The following is an 18,438-nucleotide window of genomic DNA, read 5'->3' as shown; positions in this document are numbered from 1 at the left end:
CCCTGAGCACGCACAAAGGGCGCGCCCTCCTTCAGGAGCCGCCGGGGGTGTCCCACGTACTCCTTCAAGGTGTGCCTCCGCTGCAGGCTGAGCGTGACGCCGCCTCTCCCACGGGAGCCCCGCAGGATCTCCGCGTGGAGCTCCACCGCCTGGGCCGCCTCGCGGGAGAAGGGCATGGCCGGGCGCTCCGGGGGACGCAGCAGCCGGAGCGCAGCCAGAGCACAGCCGCGTCTGCAGCCGGCCGGCCGGCCCCGCCAGCCCCTCGGAAGGGGAGCGGCTGCACGTGCGAGGGCCGCCCCGGGATCCTATTTCGGGGCGGGGCGGGGCGAGGCTATTTATAGAGCTCCTGGCGCGCCGAGGGTTAAACGGGGGGGGGGGGGAGGCAGGGAAATGTCAATCAAGGGAAGGTCGCGGCTTCCTTGGCGACCTTTGTGCCAAGTCCGGGCGCCCTCTTCACGGGGGGGGGGGGGGCGGAGAGGCTGGGACCCCCGCAGCCCAGAGCCTTCCCAAAGTCTGCTCTCCCGTTTCTTTACGGGCCAGATCCACACTACACGCTCGAAGCATCCCCCGTGCGCATCCCAGAGCGATCCTGGTGGGAGCTGCAGTTTGGCACCCTTTCCAGCACCCATCACAAGGGACAGCCGCAAGAAGGGCAGCCCTGAGTCAAAGGCGCCTTGGATGAGCTCAGAGAGGGCAGTGCGGACGGGCCCTTTCCCCGCAGACTCCGCGACGGAACCGCGCCTCCCCGACTCCGAGTGGATTTCGTGGGCAGCCTGCGATGGTCGCCCTTCGCCCGGATTGGTTCGCAGGGAGGTTAACGACCGTAAGGTCAAGGCAAGGGGTAGCCCACCCTCCCAAAGGGGCAGCTTTCTCGCAAGAAGCACCATCCCTTTTTGGCCTCCCATCCAACCTGAATTGACCTCTACGTGCATGAATGACAAGGGTCAAATGGGTCGCCCTTGAGACGCAGCGGATGTACAGATTAAGCGTCACACCCGCACCTCCCCATCACCTTGCTCTAATTGAAAAGGAACCCCCCCACACACTTTATTGATTGATTGATTGATTGATTGATTGCTGATCTCCCCACGTCCTTTCCAGACCCGGGTCTTTTGGAGAGGTGGGCCCGGGGGGCTCGTCTCACCCCCAAAACTATTTCAAGAGTCCAGCTCTGAAGATTTGCGCCCAGGCCACCCGTGTCGCACAACTCCGTTTTCAATGGCTGGAATGCCAGCGAGCCAACAACGTGGGGCATCGGTGAGAGCGCTCCTGAGCAAATGCAGAGTGCAGATTTAGAAGGGCGTCCGGCCCGCAGGCATCCTTGAGCGCCCTACGCCCGTTTCAAAATAATATTTCCCGGTACTTTTAAAATAAAGCCGAATGCCCTTCTCCTACTCGCGAGGAAGCCGCGTCTCCTGCTGCCTCCCTCACCTCTCCAGGTACCATTCGGCGACCCCCCGCGCGGAGGGATGCATCTGGATGCGCGGAGACCTCGAAGGGAGCTGGAGCCCCCCGCCCTCTCCCTCCCCGGACCCTCGGGCTGAGAAAGGGGCGCCGGATCCTGCCCTCCGCCGCGTCTCCACTAGTGCGCCGACAGCGACACCCCGCGGCAGCGCCTCGCAACGACGCTTCCCCACGCTCGAGCATGCGCAGCGGGACTCCTGAAGCCCTCCCCGTGCCCACCGCCTTGCCCGCATCTGCAGAGGAGGAGGAGGGGGGGTTGATTTAGATGCCCCGCCCCACTTCTTCAGGGCCAGAGTGTAAGGCGGGCTTCAAGCGGTCCTGGGTTCAGATCCTCTCTTTGGGCTAGAAGACCTAAGCTGCCGTCTTCGTCCGTTTTATCTCTCACATAAAAATGAAACAAATGAGAGATGGCTGCAGCGGATGAGCAGCAACCCAGTGCTGATTACTCAAGAGTAGCACCCAGGAACAAAGATGGTGCTTCAGTTACGATTCCTGCATTGCGGGGGGTTGGACTAGATGACCCTTGAGACCCCTCCCAGCTCTACCATTCTTGGATTGCATGAAGAGGATGTGGCCGGCCAGGAGGGGAAATCCCCACATGGACACAGAGGCTGTCTGCCTGCCTTGCCCATCTCTCCCCTTTGGGGAAGGTGTGCAGTGCCTTTGCGCTAAGCAGAGATCTTCCTTCTGCTTAGGGGGCAGAGTAGTTCTGAGCATGTGGCATGTGCCCTCTCGGGACAGACATCAAGCAGCTTCTTTGGAAAGAAGAGGCACCACAGGGTCGTGCTGGAATTAGGAAGGGGCCCGAGGGAGTCACGTTCATCAGTTTCAAGGAGTCTCCTCTGAGTAGACACTGATGCTGAATACGGCCAGGTGTGGTTTCAGGCAAATTGCATAGAGGAGTGGGGGATGGAGGGGGTCTACCAGCTGAAGCTCTGTGGTTCAGAGACATAAATGCTGCACTGAGTGGCAGCAGCAGCAGCAAAGGCCCGTCCTGCTCCCATGCCCTATTTTGGGGAAGGTGTGTGTGTGGGGGGGGGGGGTCTGGCTGTTGTCCATGGTGAAAGGTGGGATGCCAGCCAGGATGACGCACTTTGGCTTGATTTAGCTGCCCGCCTTTTAGCCACACCTGGGTATGAACCCTCCATGTTCAGAGGCAGTCTTCCTCAACTGTGCCAGGCCCTGGCGAGGGCAGCTAGGGCACGCCTGGGGCACTTGTGGCCTTCCTGCCGGGGCAACGTGCTGAGCCCCCTTTGGTCTGACCCAGCTCTTCCTGAGGCCTTTTAGCATTTGCTGAGGACACCCCCTTCTCTTAGAAAGTCAAGAAGTGGTAAATGCACCAACACCCACCCACTCCTTTTCTAGGTTTACATTCTCCTGGTCCAGCAGTGGGCAAGGGGGGTGGAATTCAGGGGAGGCCAGCTGACCCTGCTCCTGACTTTGCACACAGGCTGCCCAGCACCCAGGGTCTCATTCTGTACCAGGCTACTTGAAGCGGGCGTGGGGACTGGTGTGGATGGCCTGCAAACTGCCTCCTCTGGCTGCTACGGCTGGCAGAAGAAGCCCCCACACAAGGGGCTTCTGAGCACGAGCAGAGCACCTTTCCTTCAGGAGCGAGCAAGCAAGCCCCATCCATGAACATGCAATTAGCCCTGGAACATGTGAGGAATAATCGGAGGATACCTTGAGCATGCAGAAAGTGACCCCATCCCACCCCAGCTCCATGGAAAGGAACAGTAAAAGAAATAACCATTTGCCTCTCACTCCCCAATAACTAGAGAGTCCACTCAAAGGAGCCCACCACAGCTTGGGATCTGGGTTTCCAGGGTCACATCCATATCATGTATTTAAAGCAGTCTTATTAACACCCCACCACCACCACACACAAAGAATCCTGGGAATTGTAGTGTGCTAAGGTTCTCCTAACAACTCTTGGCACCCTTACCAAACTACAGTTCCCAGGAATCTCCACACAGGGGTGTGTGTCTGTTTCAAGTGGCACATGAGGGCTTTACCTGCCTGGTGTGGGGCCTCCCCAACTTCAGGCAGGGACTCTGGGTCTGGCTTCAGCCCCCTCCCGAGATGGCTTCCCTCCCCTCCCTCGACTTACAGGTTCCTGTTTGTCTTCTTGCAGGCCCCTCGAGAAGAAACTCCTCTGTCAAGGGCCCAGTGGGGGTCCAGCAGGTGCCCATGTTGCTGCTGCTGCTGCAGGGGAGAGAAGCACAGGGATGAGATGGGACAGGGTGGGGGGTAAGCAGAAGCCCCTGGGGAGTGAGATGCCCCTTGAAGGCAGGCTGCAGCTGAGGGGAGCCACCCTCTCCTGGAATCCTTCTGCCACCTCCAAAGACCAAGGGCTGAGCCCTGAACCCCTTGCCATGGGGTATCTCTGCTCCCTGCTCTGTTCCTCCTCTTCCTGCTTCTCTAACTATAACCACAACACAAGAACCAATTCACTGCAAGCTTTTCTTTGAAATGGTCTTCTCCCTTAATTTCTCTCCGGTTTATAAAGCACAGCAAGTCTCTGACTCCTTTTACTCAAAGGGAATGGAATTCTTACTAATTGCTCACTTACAAAGAGCACCATTTTTAAATAGGGTGTTTTGCTGCATTTATGCTCCTGCTTTCTGCAATCATTTCCTGCAACACCCCTCCTCCACGTTTTATGGCTGCGGCAAAAGTTGTGACAATGCACAAAATGTACAAAATGCAATAGAAACAGAAGCTTTTCTGGATGAATTAAACATTTGCACCCAAATCAACACTTTTCAGCTCCAATAAGTAGCAGTAACCAAAATCACCATTCATTGAACATACTGAAATAGGAGGCAGCCCAATTCTGTATTATTAATTTTTTCATTTATTATTTATACCCCACCCATCTGGCTGGGTAGCTGTTCATCTCAGAAGCAAGCCCTGGGTTGTAACCTGGGAAGAATATAAATCCTCACTTTTTGCACGCTCAGCTCAGGAGGAGAATTTGCTGAGGAATTTCTCTCTCTTGGTCACTTGCCTCCCTTCCCCCACCCTTCGCTTTCCGCTCACCCGTGGGAATGGGCTCCCCAGCCAAGGAGCCGGAGGGTCCTGCAGCTTCCTTCCCCTGCTAGGTGAGGCTTCCGGAGATTATTGGCCTGGCCGTCTCCCTCCCTGGCAGAGACACTCCAAGAGGCAGCCTGCCCCAAAGACATTTCCTCCCATTGTTGGAAGGGGAGAAAGGGAGAGACTCTGCTTCCACGCAGAGGCAGAAAGGCAGGCGGGAGCAGCCGAGCACTTGGGGGCCCATCTTCCTCTTGCTGCTGCCCGACAGAAAGGGGCAAGCCCTCGCCAGCACAGGGGGAGCTTCCAACCAGGCTGTGTGCTGTGCACACTTCCATGTGCTCTGCTTTGGGAAGCTGCGTGCAAACTGCAGTCCATTATCTACCCTGCGCGTCTATGTGTTGTTCCCCAACCCACACACGACTCAGTTTAAATCCAAACTGAGAAGAATGACTTAGCAGCGGCTGTAGACATATTAGTGGCTTGAAATGCAGCCGGGTCCTTCTTTTTATCTAGTCAGTTTCAGAATTGTGCAGTTTACACACACACACACAGAGAGAGAGAGAGAGAGAGAGAGAGGGAACTCCAGCCATTTATGTAAACCAGCTGGGGGAGAAGGGACAAAGAAAACAATGGAGCAAATTTGCTTTCTGCTGCTCTGGTGGGTAGGATCCAATACAATGGACTCTATTTACACGAAAGGAGAGTCCGACTAAACATGAGGAATAGCTTTCTGACAGTAAGAGCTGTTTGACAGTGGAAGGTGTGCCTTGGGAGGCTGTGATATGCAGGCAGGTATGTGGAATTGCAAAACAAACTTCCAGCAAAGCCAGCATTTAATGCATATTCCACAGTGGGCAAAGCAGTCCCTTTTTATGCCTGAAACATACCTTTTTCAATCTACCAGATTTGCACAAATGAGCAGGTGGAAAAATAAAATATATACCTGTGTGTATATGCATTGCCCACAGCCTCACTGGCAGCCTGCTGAGCTTAAAAAGAGGGCAAGGAACAGCCAGGCTGGAGGAGGCACCTCTGAGCCCTTTCTCAGACACGGACAGACAGACAGACAGACAGACAGAGGGAATGGGAGGCCCTGCTTTGAAATTAAAACAACAACAACCCATAAACATGACAGAAACAAAATAGGAGGCTGGGGATAGGTGGTACTACCCATGTAAACCCACTCCAAGGCAACATTCAATTTTATATTGATTTTAATTCCCTTACTGGATTATCCCTCAGCTGGGAAAACCAAATCTTGACGGGAAAGCATTCAGGCTGACAGATGGATGATGAGGACCTGGTGTGGAGAAGCCCACCACCCACCCCACAAAAAATTGAGGCAGAAGCAGCTTCTAATCCACATTGAGCTTCCTCCCTGTGTAGACAAGCCCCTTCTGGTCTCTCCCTGCAAGGAAGGGCTGATCTGGAATGCCCAAAGCCATCCTGGAAATGACCGCCAGGAGGCAGCCAAGACACAGCATGAGCCCAGCCTGGCAGTATGGGAAACTCTTGGCTTGAGAATTACCATAGATTCCGGCATATTAGGCAACTGGGCGTATAAGTCAACCCCCCAAATTTGGGGGGGGGGTCGACTTATACGCCCAGTCTTATACACGGCAGCTTCACTGGGCAGCGGCAGTGGGCGGCGGGCTCCGCTCCGGGAGGAAGCTGCCCAGTGAAGCCGGCTTAGCATCGCTGGGCAGCTTCCTCCCGGTGCGAAACCCGCCGTCCACTGCCGCTGCCCAGCGAACCCATACCCGGCGTATAAGACGACCCCCAACTTTTTAGAGGATTTTCCGGGGTTAAAAAGTCGTCTTATACACCGGAATCTACGGTAAGGAGGAAGGGGGTTTTTGGTAACCAGGTGGGCAGGAGCTGCTGCTGAGGACCAGAGGTGTAGCAAGGTCAGGTGGTACCCAGTGCGGGAAAAAAATTGTCACCACCCCCCGCACCAAGCCACCGCTTTGCCATTGCAGCTGCTGCTCGCTGTAGCCTTGGGAGTCGTGGGCGGGGGGGGGGGCGTGCCGAGTGTCACCCCCCCCTCAGGATGACACCTAGTGTGGTCTGCACCCACCGCACCCCCTTGCTCCACCCCTGCTGAGGACCAGGAGTTTTGCAACTGCCTCTTTCCGGTTGAAGGTCAAGGAGCAGAGAAGGGTCACCATGAGACCCCCTTGCCTGCAGTCTAAGCAGCTGAGAGCAGATCTGCCTTCATGACCTCTGCATCCCTCTGGAGAAACCTCCTCCCTCCACCCCCTGCCACCTGGCCATGGCCTCCAGGAAGTCCCCAGCCAAGCAAGGCATCATGCCAACAGAAATCAAGGAAACAGGGAGCGGCTTATAGTGAGCCAGGCCATTGGTCCATCAGTATTGTCTACACTGACTGGCAGCAACGGCTCTTCCAGCTTTGCCTGGAGATGCCAGTGAGGATTGAACCTGGGGCCTTCCACATGCTAGGCAGATGGTCTACCCTTGAGCAAAGGCCCTGCCCCTGCTGCTGCTCCCTAGCCAACGGCATCCAGAGGCAGACTGCCTTTCAATGTGGGAGTTCCATTGAGCTAACAATTGCTCACAGTGCTTGCAACTGGATCTTTCTGGGGGTGGGGTGGAGGGTGGGGAGTGGGGTTAGATCTTCTCCAGATTCCCTGCTTCATCCACTAGCCAACCAGATGTGAGGGCCTTTGTCCTCTCCCCTGAGTGCCCACCAGCAACTGGAGCTCAGGGGACTTTTGGTCTAGATGGGTCTAATCTAGGAAACTTTGCTTTACGTCCTAGTTCTAGTCGTGGATTTGCTGGCTTTTGGTAAGCCGCACTCTCAGCCTCTCTATCTGTGAAAGGGAGAACGTGGTGACTTGTCTGTGAGAATGACAGAGAAAGATCGCAGAAGGCATTCTGAGGTTTTGAAAGCAGGGTCAAAAACTGCAAACAGCATCCTTATGAAACAGACTGGAAAATGGCTGTTCCTTTTTGTCCGCCATGATGCCTTGGAATGTAAACAAACATTCTGTAAGCAAAAGGAGGGTGATGGTGGTTGTCAAGCCATTCCAGCAACACACCCCACTGCCACATTCCCAACCAACAGTTTGTGCAAAAGGCTGAAAGAAAGCGGCCTCCTGGCCAGTTCACCTCTCCCTCCCCTGTCCCAGGCAGCTTTTTGGGGGGAGGAGGGAGGAAGAGGGAGAGAAGAAAATTATCTCCAAAGAAATACTTTTCTAAGGACTTGTTTGCATTTCTCTGCTTGTATGTGCTGTCAAGCCTCCTGTCTCCGAAGTCAGCGTCTAGCTGCCTCTCAGGAGGGTCACCTAGGGGTGAAGCATGTGCTCACACGCATGCATCTTGGGCAAGCAAATGATAAGAGCCCCCACCAGGAATTCAGGACTAGGCAGCCTCAGCCCTGCAGCTGCCATCAAGCCAGGCTTCCTGCAGCTAATCAGGTTAGATACAGACCAGTTCCTGGCCGAGGGCTCCAAGGAGGCTGAGCTGCAGCAGGTGGACACACCACAAAACAGCAGCAGCAATAATGGACAAAGCGCAGAAGAAGCTCACAGCAGCAGCAGCAGCAGCAGCACATAGCTTCCCTGCCCACCAGCATCCTGGGCAGAAGTAGAGCATTGCTCAGTTTGACCTCTCCAGGGTTATGGGCGCAACAAGGCCACAGGACATCTGGTGCCCCACCACTACTGAGAAGGTCCTCTGCTTGGTTCCCTGTAACTTCACTTCTCGCAATGAGGGAACCAGCAGAAGGCTCTCAGCGCTGAACCTCAGTGTCCGGGCTGAACGATGGGGGTGGAGATGCTCCTTCAGGTATACTGGGCCAAGGTTTTTAGGGCTTTCAAGGTCATCACCAACACTTTGAATTGTGCTCGGAAACGTACTGGGAGCCAATGTAGGTCTTTCAGGACCAGCGTTACATGGTCCCGATGACAGGTCCCAGTCGTCAGTCTAGCTGCTGCATTCTGTTATTAGTTGTAGTTTCTAAGTCACCTTCAAAGGTAGCACCACATAGAGCACATTGCAGTAGTCCAAGCGGGAGATAACCGAGCATGCACCACCCTGGCGAGACAGTGCGCATGCAGGTAGGGTCTCAGCCAGCACAGCAGATGGAACTGGTAGACAGCTGCCCTGGGCACAGAATTGACCTGTGCCTCCAGGGACAGCTGTGAGTCCAGAATGACTCCCAGGCTGCGCACCAGGCTTATGGGTGCTCCTGGCGCTTGGAGATGGCTGCAGAGAAGGCTGTCTTGGCTGGAAGCTGCATGTGACCTTAGGGCTCTTTAGGTCTGAGCAGCACAAGAACTGAACCCAAATGTGCCAGTTATTGGCTTTCCCTGGGAAAGGAATTGCATCTGGAGGGCAGAAAGAAGCCTTTCTTCTCTGTCTTAAAGACTAGAAACATTTAAAAAAGATAATAGGTTATTAGAATGCTGAACTCTCACTTGGTTAGCTTTCTTTCGGCAAATGAGCCATGAAAGGACAGCAATGAAGAAGGCGACCCCTTGCCTGAGGCAACAGTTTGACACAGCAGCTAAAAAAGCCAATGCAATTCTGGGCTGCATCAATAGGAGTATAGCATCTAGATCAAGGGAAGTAATAGTGCCACTGTATTCTGCTCTGGTCAGACCTCACCTGGAGTACTGTGTCCAGTTCTGGGCACCACAGTTCAAGAAGGACACTGACAAACTGGAACGTGTCCAGAGGAGGGCAACCAAAATGGTCAAAGGCCTGGAAACGATGCCTTATGAGGAACGGCTAAGGGAGCTGGGCATGTTTAGCCTGGAGAAGAGGAGGTTAAGGGGTGATATGATAGCCATGTTCAAATATATAAAAGGATGTCACATAGAGGAGGGAGAAAGGTTGTTTTCTGCTGCTCCAGAGAAGCGGACACGGAGCAATGGATCCAAACTACAAGAAAGAAGATTCCACCTAAACATTAGGAAGAACTTCCTGACAGTAAGAGCTGTTCGACAGTGGAATTTGCTGCCAAGGAGTGTGGTGGAGTCTCCTTTGGAGGTCTTTAAGCAGAGGCTTGACAACCATATGTCAGGAGTGCTCTGATGGTGTTTCCTGCTTGGCAGGGGGTTGGACTCGATGGCCCTTGTGGTCTCTTCCAACTCTATGATTCTATGATTCTATGAACTAGCAGGAGCCAGAATTGCCCCTACCCTAGAGGTGGTATAGGCAGCGGCTGGGGGCTGCGAGACTACCCCAGAACCCACTGCCTGCCTTTCTTGAGGAAAACACCTCCTGCCCCTATGCCAAGCACCCCCACTGTCCCCCAGATTCCCCGCAGACAATCCCTCTGCGCGCCCTACCTTCCGGTTCCCGACGAAGAGCAGGGTGAGCTGGTGGATGGAGCCCCCATTCCTGGCCAGCTCCTTCTTGAGTGTCTGGGGGGATGGCAGTGTCCAGCTGGTGCCTGGGCCCTGGGCCTCGGCGTAGTTGAGGCTGGTGTCAGAGGTGAAGCAGTGCCCGCCCCGCGGATCCTGCAGGAGGCTCCCCTCGCTGTGGGTGCGCCGCCGTAGTGAGTTCTGGGCACTCAGGCTGCAGGCTGGTGGCTCGCCGGCTGAGGCTTCAAACATGCTGCAGCGCTTCACCTCCCCTCTGCTCAGGTAGGCCTCATGGCTGTCCTCATCCTCTTCATCCTCCTCATCTTCGTCTTCCTCCTCCTCTTCCTCCTCCTCCTCTTCTTCTTCTTCCTCCTCCTCCTCCCCAAAGTCTGCTGGGCCATCAAGATCAAATGTGGCGATGGCTGCTGTGTCCTCCAGCCGCAGCTTGGGGATGGCAAAGGCTGTGGGGCTGAGATGGGTCTCTTTGGTCCCTTCCTCCTCCTCCTCCTTGTGCTTCCCAGGGCTGGGGGGCCCCTTCTCCCTGGATCCTGTTGTTGGGGGGTCCTGGGCCACTGCCATTGTCTCCTCCACTGAGTCCTCCCTCATGGCGTGGGCCGTGGGACTTGTTCTGTCCTCCCTTGTGGAGGGCAAGGCCCCTGGCGCTGCAGCCTCTGGCTCGAGCATCTGGGGGAGGGGAAGAAGTAGAGAGGGGAAAAGGGTCAGCCACATGCTGGGGGTAGGGGTAGTGCAGGCATGGTGGGGGGGGGGCAGAGGGGCTCAGGTCTAAAAGTGCAGCAGCAGGAAGATGGATTGCTCCATCACAGATGCTTGAGTTGAGATTCCTGCATTGCAAGGGGTCTACAATTCTGTGAAGAAGAGGGGCTTGGCATGCCTGGAGACCCACCCGTGTGACCCCCAAGAGGTGTCCATTTCCTTCAAAGGGTCCAGGGAAAGCTGCTGTTTGGGAAGGGAGCAAACCTCTTCTGTTCTAGAGACCACCTACAGAACTATGATCACCCAGCCCACCCCAAGTCCCAGCACATTTGGAAGCTGGGGCAGAGAAAAACCTGTCATCGCTTGCCATGCGTTCCGCTGTATCAGGACCCAAGATCCTTTACAAAGGGGGAAAGGATGCCAAGGTATAAGGCTCTATAAGAAAGCCACCTTAGGCCAAGTCAGACTGCTTGTCTCTTTCCCCCTTCTCTGCTCCAGCCACAGCCAGAGGCCGCTTCCTCATCACTTGCTGCTACCTGAGAGCCCTTCTTCACCAGAGGCTCCTGAGGGTGGGGTGGGGCCCTCTGGGTGTACTGGTGGGGGCTGTGGTCAGTCCAAGACATGCGCAGACATTTGCTTGGGTTTCCCACAGTCCTTAGGAGAGGCTGCACAAGAGCATTTTACAAACGCTCTTTGGGGGGATGGCTGCCCCATTGGAAAAAGGCCCAACAGGAATGAAGAAGTGCCTTTGGAATGGGAAATATGGGGGGGGGGGTTACATTAAATTCCTTGCAAATTCAGACACAGGGTCTGAAGAGCTAAAGATGTGCCTGAGATCTTCCTGAGAAGATCAGGAGCCGCAGTCTCTGCCTTGGAGGGGTCTCCTCGGATGCAAGTTCCAGAAACAAAACAAAGATCTGCCCTTGACCGACAGGCAGGTAGGTCCACCTAACTCCACTCTGCCTTCACTGACTGGCAGCTGCCCTTTCTTTCCCAGCCCTGCCCAGCTGGGATCTGGGTCCTCCTGCATGCAAAAGGGATGCTCCCAAAATGTGTTACAGCCTTTTCAGTTACATATGGGAAACTGGGACAGGCCTATCCCTGCCCCCTTATCCTGGGCATGTGCAGTGTAGGTGTGGCCACTCTCCAGGCGGTCAGCCTGCAGGCCTGGAAGCAGCTCCCCTGAAGAGAAGAGCAGCCCCAAAGATGGGTCAGCCTGAGAGGCCATCTTGGTGTCCAGTAGAAGTATCCAACAGCCACTAGCCAGGCACCTCCAGGAATCTCACAAGCAGGGCACTAGGCAACCATCACCCCACTCCCAGTTATCTGTCCCCAGGGCCTAGGACTCAGAAGCAGACTGTCTCTGGAGATGGACGCTCCATTCTATACTGGTTAGCAACTAGTGACGCCTGCATGGTGCAAGAATGGTCTAATCCTCTTTTCAGCCTGGCAGCCATGTGTGGGGTCGGCTGTTGTTGCCTGGCTAGAAGAAACGGCCAGCAGCTTCTCTGCCTCCCCCACTCCTCAGCCAAGGGCCGATCCTTCTGTAATTCAATCAGGTTGGCCTGCTCCTTGCTTGCCCAGCCGTGACGTCAGCGCAACCAGCTTAAACAAACAGAGGCTGCCTGCTATCACAGCACCACTGTCAGCAGCCAAGAAGGGTGAAATTCTTCCAGGCCACACATCATGCACCGGGAGCTGCTCTATCAGCCAGAGCCACTTATGAGACCCAGCGACTAGCAAGCAGGAGGAGTGGCACTTGCAGGAGCCGGCGAGCTTCCTGGGCCAGAGAGAAAGGGCACCTCTGCAACTGGACCCCAGAAGCCTCGTGCCTGCACAGAAGGAGCCTCCGCCTGCTTGCTCTTCAGGGTCACAGGAGGGTGCTCTGGGGAAACACACTGCCAATGGGCAAACACCAGGCACCCTATTGGACAGGCAAATCTTGGCTTGGCTAGTAATTTTTGACCAACAACAATTCCCCCCTCCCCAAATATCTTCTGGCAGATGCTGAGGGTGTACAGAAGCTAAGAAAAAGCAGGAGCTATTCCTGAAGTTTCTGCACTCTCCCTAAACTTAGTGCAAAGGACCCTTCAAAACACTTTGTCCCCCCTGACTCCTTCCTCGGGAGAGATTGGGGAGGAAGATGGAGATGGAGAAAAAAAAGGGAAGGGTCTGAGGGAATCTCTCCTTGCTGCTTTCCCTCTTTCCTTGGCTTCTCTGGGTTTCTCCAAACAGCCACGCAAAGGAGCATTCTGGAAAGGGGTGTGGGGTCAGGATCTTGCCAGGTGGCAAAGAATCACTTGCCCTGGCTGAGCAAGGAAGTTGATTTGCAGATGCACACATCTGGTGACAGTGTGCCTTTCACAGGCAGAAAGCCAAGCGGCGCAGTGGTGGAACACAACAACGGGTGCCTGACGTGCACTTAGTAAAATAAAAACTGGACTCTCATGTGTAACCTAAGCTGTAAGACCAGCTGCCAAGTCCTGAAACTAGCCCAGATGGTGGGGGCTTTGGCCCAGAAGAAAAAGCTAAGCAGGGTCCAGTGTGGTTTCAAATTGGACATGAGACTGCATGCAAATCCCTGGATTGCAGGGGGTTGGACTTGATGACCGCCAGGGTTCCTTCCAACTCTACCATTCTATGATTCCAAGGGAGGAGCAGCTGTCCCTGCCTAACATTCCCTCTCCACAGCCCAGAAATCATTTGTGGCACCCAGGCAACTCCAGCAGCAGAGAGGCAATGGTGGTGGGGGATCCCCTGGGCTGTGCTTACTGAGGGAGGGGCATCACGGCACTCTGCCTGCAGGGGATCCCTGGGTTCAAATCCTGGTAGCAACTCTGGTTAAAAAGGAGCAGGCAGCAAGTACTGATGTAACACACACACACACACACACACACACACAACCGCTTCAGACCCTGGAAAGTCTCCCACCAGCAGAGTAGGCAACATTGGGCTAATCTGCCCCTGGTTCCTGAATGTTAAATAGACAAACACACACAAAACAAATAAAATCCCCTAAGCCAGGCAGCCCAGAGTGTTCGTTAAATAACATCAACATACTCAAACATTAGGGCAATGTGGCCAAGTGCTTCCTTTCATCAATTTACATTTTAATATCCTACTTTTAAAACTGCTTCTCAAAGTGGTGCATCTCTCAGATGAAATGCTGGAGGCTCTGAGGGCATCAACTCCCCTGCCTTGGATAGGGAAGGTTTTAATGTTTGGTGTACTGTATCTTAATTTGATGGAAGCTGCCCAGAGCGGCTGGGGGTAACCCAGTCAGATGGATAGCATATAGTAAGTTATTTATTGTTATTGTAATTGTTATTATTCAGCAGCACTTCAGAAGGACACAATAAAAGACTGACCAAAACTCGGGGCTGAAACCAGTGTGAGTGCTACTCAGAGTAGACCCACTGGCCATCTCTATCCATTTGAATGGGTCTACTCTGAATATAACTCACACCGGATACAACCTTTAGTTTATTATTTTTTTAAAAAAATAAAGCTCAACCTCCAGAGAAAGAAGCTGGAATATTTCAGAAGCTCCTCACTTTCCTAGCAGTGCCCATCTGCCCAGTGGCGTTTCCAGTCCAGCCTCCGCCTGCCCCAACACTCGGCAGCCCAGGGGCTCTGCGTGAGGAAGTGGGTGCCGGTCCACTGCAGACCCCCAGCTACAAAGTGTGCTGTCTTCCCAGCATTGCCCCAAGAGGAGGGACTGCTCTGCTTCCAGCTAATGTTTACTTGCCAGGCAGCAATGGGGCAAGGGCCGCCCTGCCCCCTGCCTGAATGAGCCCTCAGCTCCTGGGTTCCTTGACCTTATATATCAGAAGCACTTACCCACTTTGTGGCCCAGGCAGGACCCCTCTTCTCCAGCCTGCCGCTCTTACAGGTCACCCTCCCCTCCCTGCAAGGAACCACAATGACAGAAGCACCTTTGGCGGCACCCAGCAGTCTCACCCCGGGCCAGGCTCTGGCACGGAGACCTCCGTGCAGCCGGCCAAGCCTTCTACGGTTATTAATGGAGAAGCAGAAGCTGCGGCTCCCCAGATAGTGATCCTCAGAGCCTGTCGGTCTATTTCTGGCTCTTCTGGGGCTCCCGGGAGCTTCTTGTACCTGACAATAAGGAGGGGGGCGGAAAGTGACCTTCACTATCAACAGGGAAAAGACTCCCTGCCTCTCCCAATCAGGGCAGACGGAAACACACGTGTGTGTGTGTGTGTGTGTGTGTGTGTGTGTGTGTCTAAGACCCACTCCTGAATCCAGTAGCCATGAAGTTTCTAACTGATAGTCCGATTATCATTTATATGACAGCACTGCAGCATATACAGTCAGGAAGATAAACAGCAGCAGATTCCCATGGAAAATCTGCCCCCCATTTGAGCAGCAGCTGGTTCCATTTACGCTGCCTTTTTCAATGCTGCCTCCAGTTAAAGGCTCCCCCACTTAGAGAGGAGGGGTGCCACAGTTTTTGCACATGCACTTGCACTGCACCATGGGATTTGTGGTTTTAAGGCTGCATAGACAGTATGCCACACACGGGCATGCAGCAGTTTTGGCACTTCCAAACCTAGTCTGAAAAATTCTGGCAAAAGTGGGCTAGCTGAATTAATGCAGATTAAAGACCACCTTGCTCCCGTTTTTACTGTGACTACCTCAGATTAGCACACAGGTATACTTGAAAACGATTCTCAAATAAGGATCCGGAGAATCAATGTTTTACAGCTACTGTTTTGAAAAGCAAGTGAAAGTAATTCGTTTCTGATTTAGTGTCTTCTTATACACACACACTAGAAGCCTATTTGCTCAGAGAGATGGGAGCTTCTTTTCCCCAAGACATACAACTAAATGCACCATCCTTTCCACTTGAATTGTAGAGAAAACAGGGGAAACACTTTTGAAAGTCAAGTGGATAATAAGGAAATGGAGGAGGAGGAGGAGGAGGAGGAGGAGGAGGAACTCTGATGGGCGCTGGGAGCCCCCCCCCCACAGTGACTTTGAGGCACCGTCTGCCCTGGCACCTGATGTTTTAACCCCACACTGAAATCCTCTGCCATTCCCTTCACTTCCAGCAAAGTCCTGAGAGCCCAGCATTAACTTGCTGCTACTGCTGCAAAAGTATTGGCGCCTTTAAGAAATGAAGTACACAAGAGTGGAATATAAGGCATATTGGGATTTGTTTTTGTAGTTCCGCAAGAGTTCGACTGATGCCCAGTAGCCCAACAACCTAACATAAGCAGCAAGATTAGAGGAGGAAGGATTGGCTCCCAAGAGTGCAGGCGGCAGAGCCTGTCAATGGGCCTGAGCTGGATCTGCTCTTTTCTGTATATTATTGTGAGTGTTAAGCTTGGTTTTTATGCTTGTATTAAAGTTTGTTTCTGTAATTTGCTTTGAGTTCATCCTTTCAAAAAAGCAACTAAATAATAATGTTCTTCATTTTGCCAATATTTCCCACATTTCTGCAGCAATTCGCTTTAAAAAAAATACTGTAAAAACCCACCAGCATTTTAATGGAAATTTCCCATTAACAAACACACATTTTTAATATAAAGATTTTTGCAAACTATACCCCCCAACACAATGCAATTCTGTATATATTGTTTGGCTGGAGAACTGCATCTTACTATTTGTGGGAACTGCAATTTTATGTTGGTTTGAGAAAGGTGAATCAGGCATCTCCCTACTGAAAGACAATCAGATCTCTCCACCATCTCTCCTGAGTCCAACAGTGGCCAATTCTGGGCTATGGGCTGGTCTGTGGCTGCTTTGTGTCATCATGGAACCGGGGGGGCCCCACTCTCCTCCCCACGGACAGGCGGGGCAGGAATTAGTGGGCTAGTTGAAAGCATGAATCTTCCTGAAGATCAGGTCCAATTAACAGGGGCTCTGCTTTTCAAATGGAGGTTAAGCCACTGTCTGTTTAATCACGCCAATTAATCTATCCCTGCTCATTGAATTTGACAGAGAAGGTGATGAAATACTGAGGAGGAGGGGGGACGGGGGGGATTCAGCGAGGGGCAAGAGAGAGAGGTCTGGACGTGTCCAAGGATGTTTTGCCAAGGGCTGCACAGTTGTCTTCCTTTTCACATCTCCCAAGAACTCAAACAACCTTAGGAACACAACAATTCTTCCACGGATTTGCCCAATTCTTTCCCCAACCCCCAAAGCCATTTAAACTAGCAGCAACCTCCATGTTTAGAAATTATAAACAAATGAAGGCTGAAAAATGTGTTCTGTGTCGGTCAGCAAGTACATTCCCCCACCCATCCACTGATGAACCCGGCACCTGAGTTGTGCAAGGGGGTGAGCATGTGGGAGCGTGTCCCTCCCATCCCTACCAACTATCTCGTGGTTCTGTGGGCCGTTTTGGTCCTGATCATAAAACCGTAGAGTTGGAAGGGTCCATGGCGGCTCTGGGGTTGGCAACCTCCTGCCAATGCCATCAGCATCCATGACAGGTGTCCATCCACCTTCTGCTTAACAATCTCTAAGGAAGGAGAGTTCCCCAGCTTCCTAGGGAGTGATGGTAAAGATAGGATAGGCCAGGAAGCACCGCTTTTACACTTATACACAGAGAGAGAGGAATACATCCACAGTCTCTACTTATTTAACATCTAGAGCAGTTCCACAGCTGCTCTCAGAGCTGGGCAGCCCCTCTTTCACAGCCAGAGAGCTGGTGGGGAGCCTTCTTCCCCTCAAGATGTTTACCCAGCAGCAGCAGCATCCCTCGGCTCAGACATCAGCCCTTCCTGTCCACCCAGCTCTTGGCTCCTCTGTGCCAGCTGAAGTGCTTAATTGCACCATGGACTCACCTATCATTACGAGAGGCTCAAAAGCAAATAAACAAGGCTCCGGCTGCGGAAGCAAACAGAGCTGGTCAGGTTCCAACACGCCTCAGTGGCTCACCGGGAGCCAGTGGCCTTTGGGTCTTTGGGGAAGGAGGACTCTGGCATGTAAACACCTTCCTTCTCCTCCTCCTCCTCCTCCTCCTGCTGCAGGGGGTGCAGTTTTCCCCTGGATGGCTTTCCCCTCGAACATGCCCACGGCAACACAAGATGTCACTGTCGACATGTTGACATTAAGATGGAATGGAAATCTCAACATCCACATCTTTCCAGTGAGCGCAATTGAGGCCAGTGAGGATGATGATGCAACTCTGATTCCACATGGGAAATGGCAGAGGCCTTAGGAGGGAGATTTCCATACCCTTCAAGTTGTTGACCTTTCACAAGGACAGCCCCCTCTTTTCTAGTCCCAGGTATTTCTCCGCCTCTTGCGCTGCCTTGTTAAAACTGGGAACCAGTGTGGTGTAGTGGTTCAAGTGTTGGGCCAGGACCTGGGAGAGACCAGGGTTCAAATCTCCCCCACTTGGTCATGAAGCTCATTGGGTGAGCCTGGGGGCCAGCCACCACCTCTCAGCCTACTCTACCTCACAGTGTTGTTGGGGGACATTAAACGAGGAGGGGGAAGAACCACAGATGCCACCACAAATGCAAGTGCACAACCAACAACACCCTCTGCAGGGGCTGGGGAGCTGAAGTCTAAGCTGGGCAACTGGCAACAGGCTGTGGGACGCTCTGTTTTTCTGCGACCTCATCTGTCCCTTCTGCATCACAGCCATTGTTTTTGTAATGAAAAATATGCAAGGTGCGTTAAGGGACTGGAATGGGAGCAGAAGTGACTTCTGTGGTGAGCAACGGATGGGATGTTCGGAACCTCTAATGTTTTTCCATTGCATAACACTCAGCAGACAAAACCAAGGATGCTCACAGCCACCTATTCCACATAACCTGAATTTCACTGGTGAAAATCAAAGCATCCTTTGCTCACCTCTTCACACAATTTAAGGAAGCTTCAAAGGATACAGGCCCTCACAATCGAAGCACCTGCACTT

The 18,438-nt window shown here is 53.3% G+C and overlaps 1 protein-coding gene across 14 annotated transcripts in view; it reads right to left on the bottom strand.

The window, feature by feature from the left end:
• Nucleotides 1-18,438, bottom strand: part of RGS3 (regulator of G protein signaling 3) — a gene marked incomplete at its 5' end in the record, with an annotated part of 79,558 nt that overhangs the window by 5,302 nt on the left and 55,818 nt on the right. For 3 of the 14 annotated variants that reach the window (XM_083514520.1, XM_083514527.1, XM_083514531.1), the window contains 2 exons: nt 3,575-3,669; nt 9,816-10,514. In XM_083514520.1, the coding sequence (XP_083370646.1) occupies nt 3,575-3,669; nt 9,816-10,514 (794 nt within the window). Of the gene's footprint in view, nt 1-60; nt 258-1,431; nt 2,142-3,574; nt 3,674-9,815; nt 10,515-14,384; nt 14,661-18,438 lie in introns of those variants that run through there. The other 11 variants (XM_083514526.1, XM_083514528.1, XM_083514532.1 and 8 more) reach the window with 8 other exon arrangements.

The sequence above is a fragment of the Podarcis liolepis genome (genome assembly GCF_965112155.1).
Source record: "Podarcis liolepis genome assembly, chromosome: 1".
NCBI classification, from domain to species: Eukaryota; Metazoa; Chordata; class Lepidosauria; order Squamata; family Lacertidae; genus Podarcis; species Podarcis liolepis.
The sequence above is the reverse complement of the archived record's forward strand: the minus strand, read 5'-3'. Positions and strand labels throughout refer to the sequence as shown.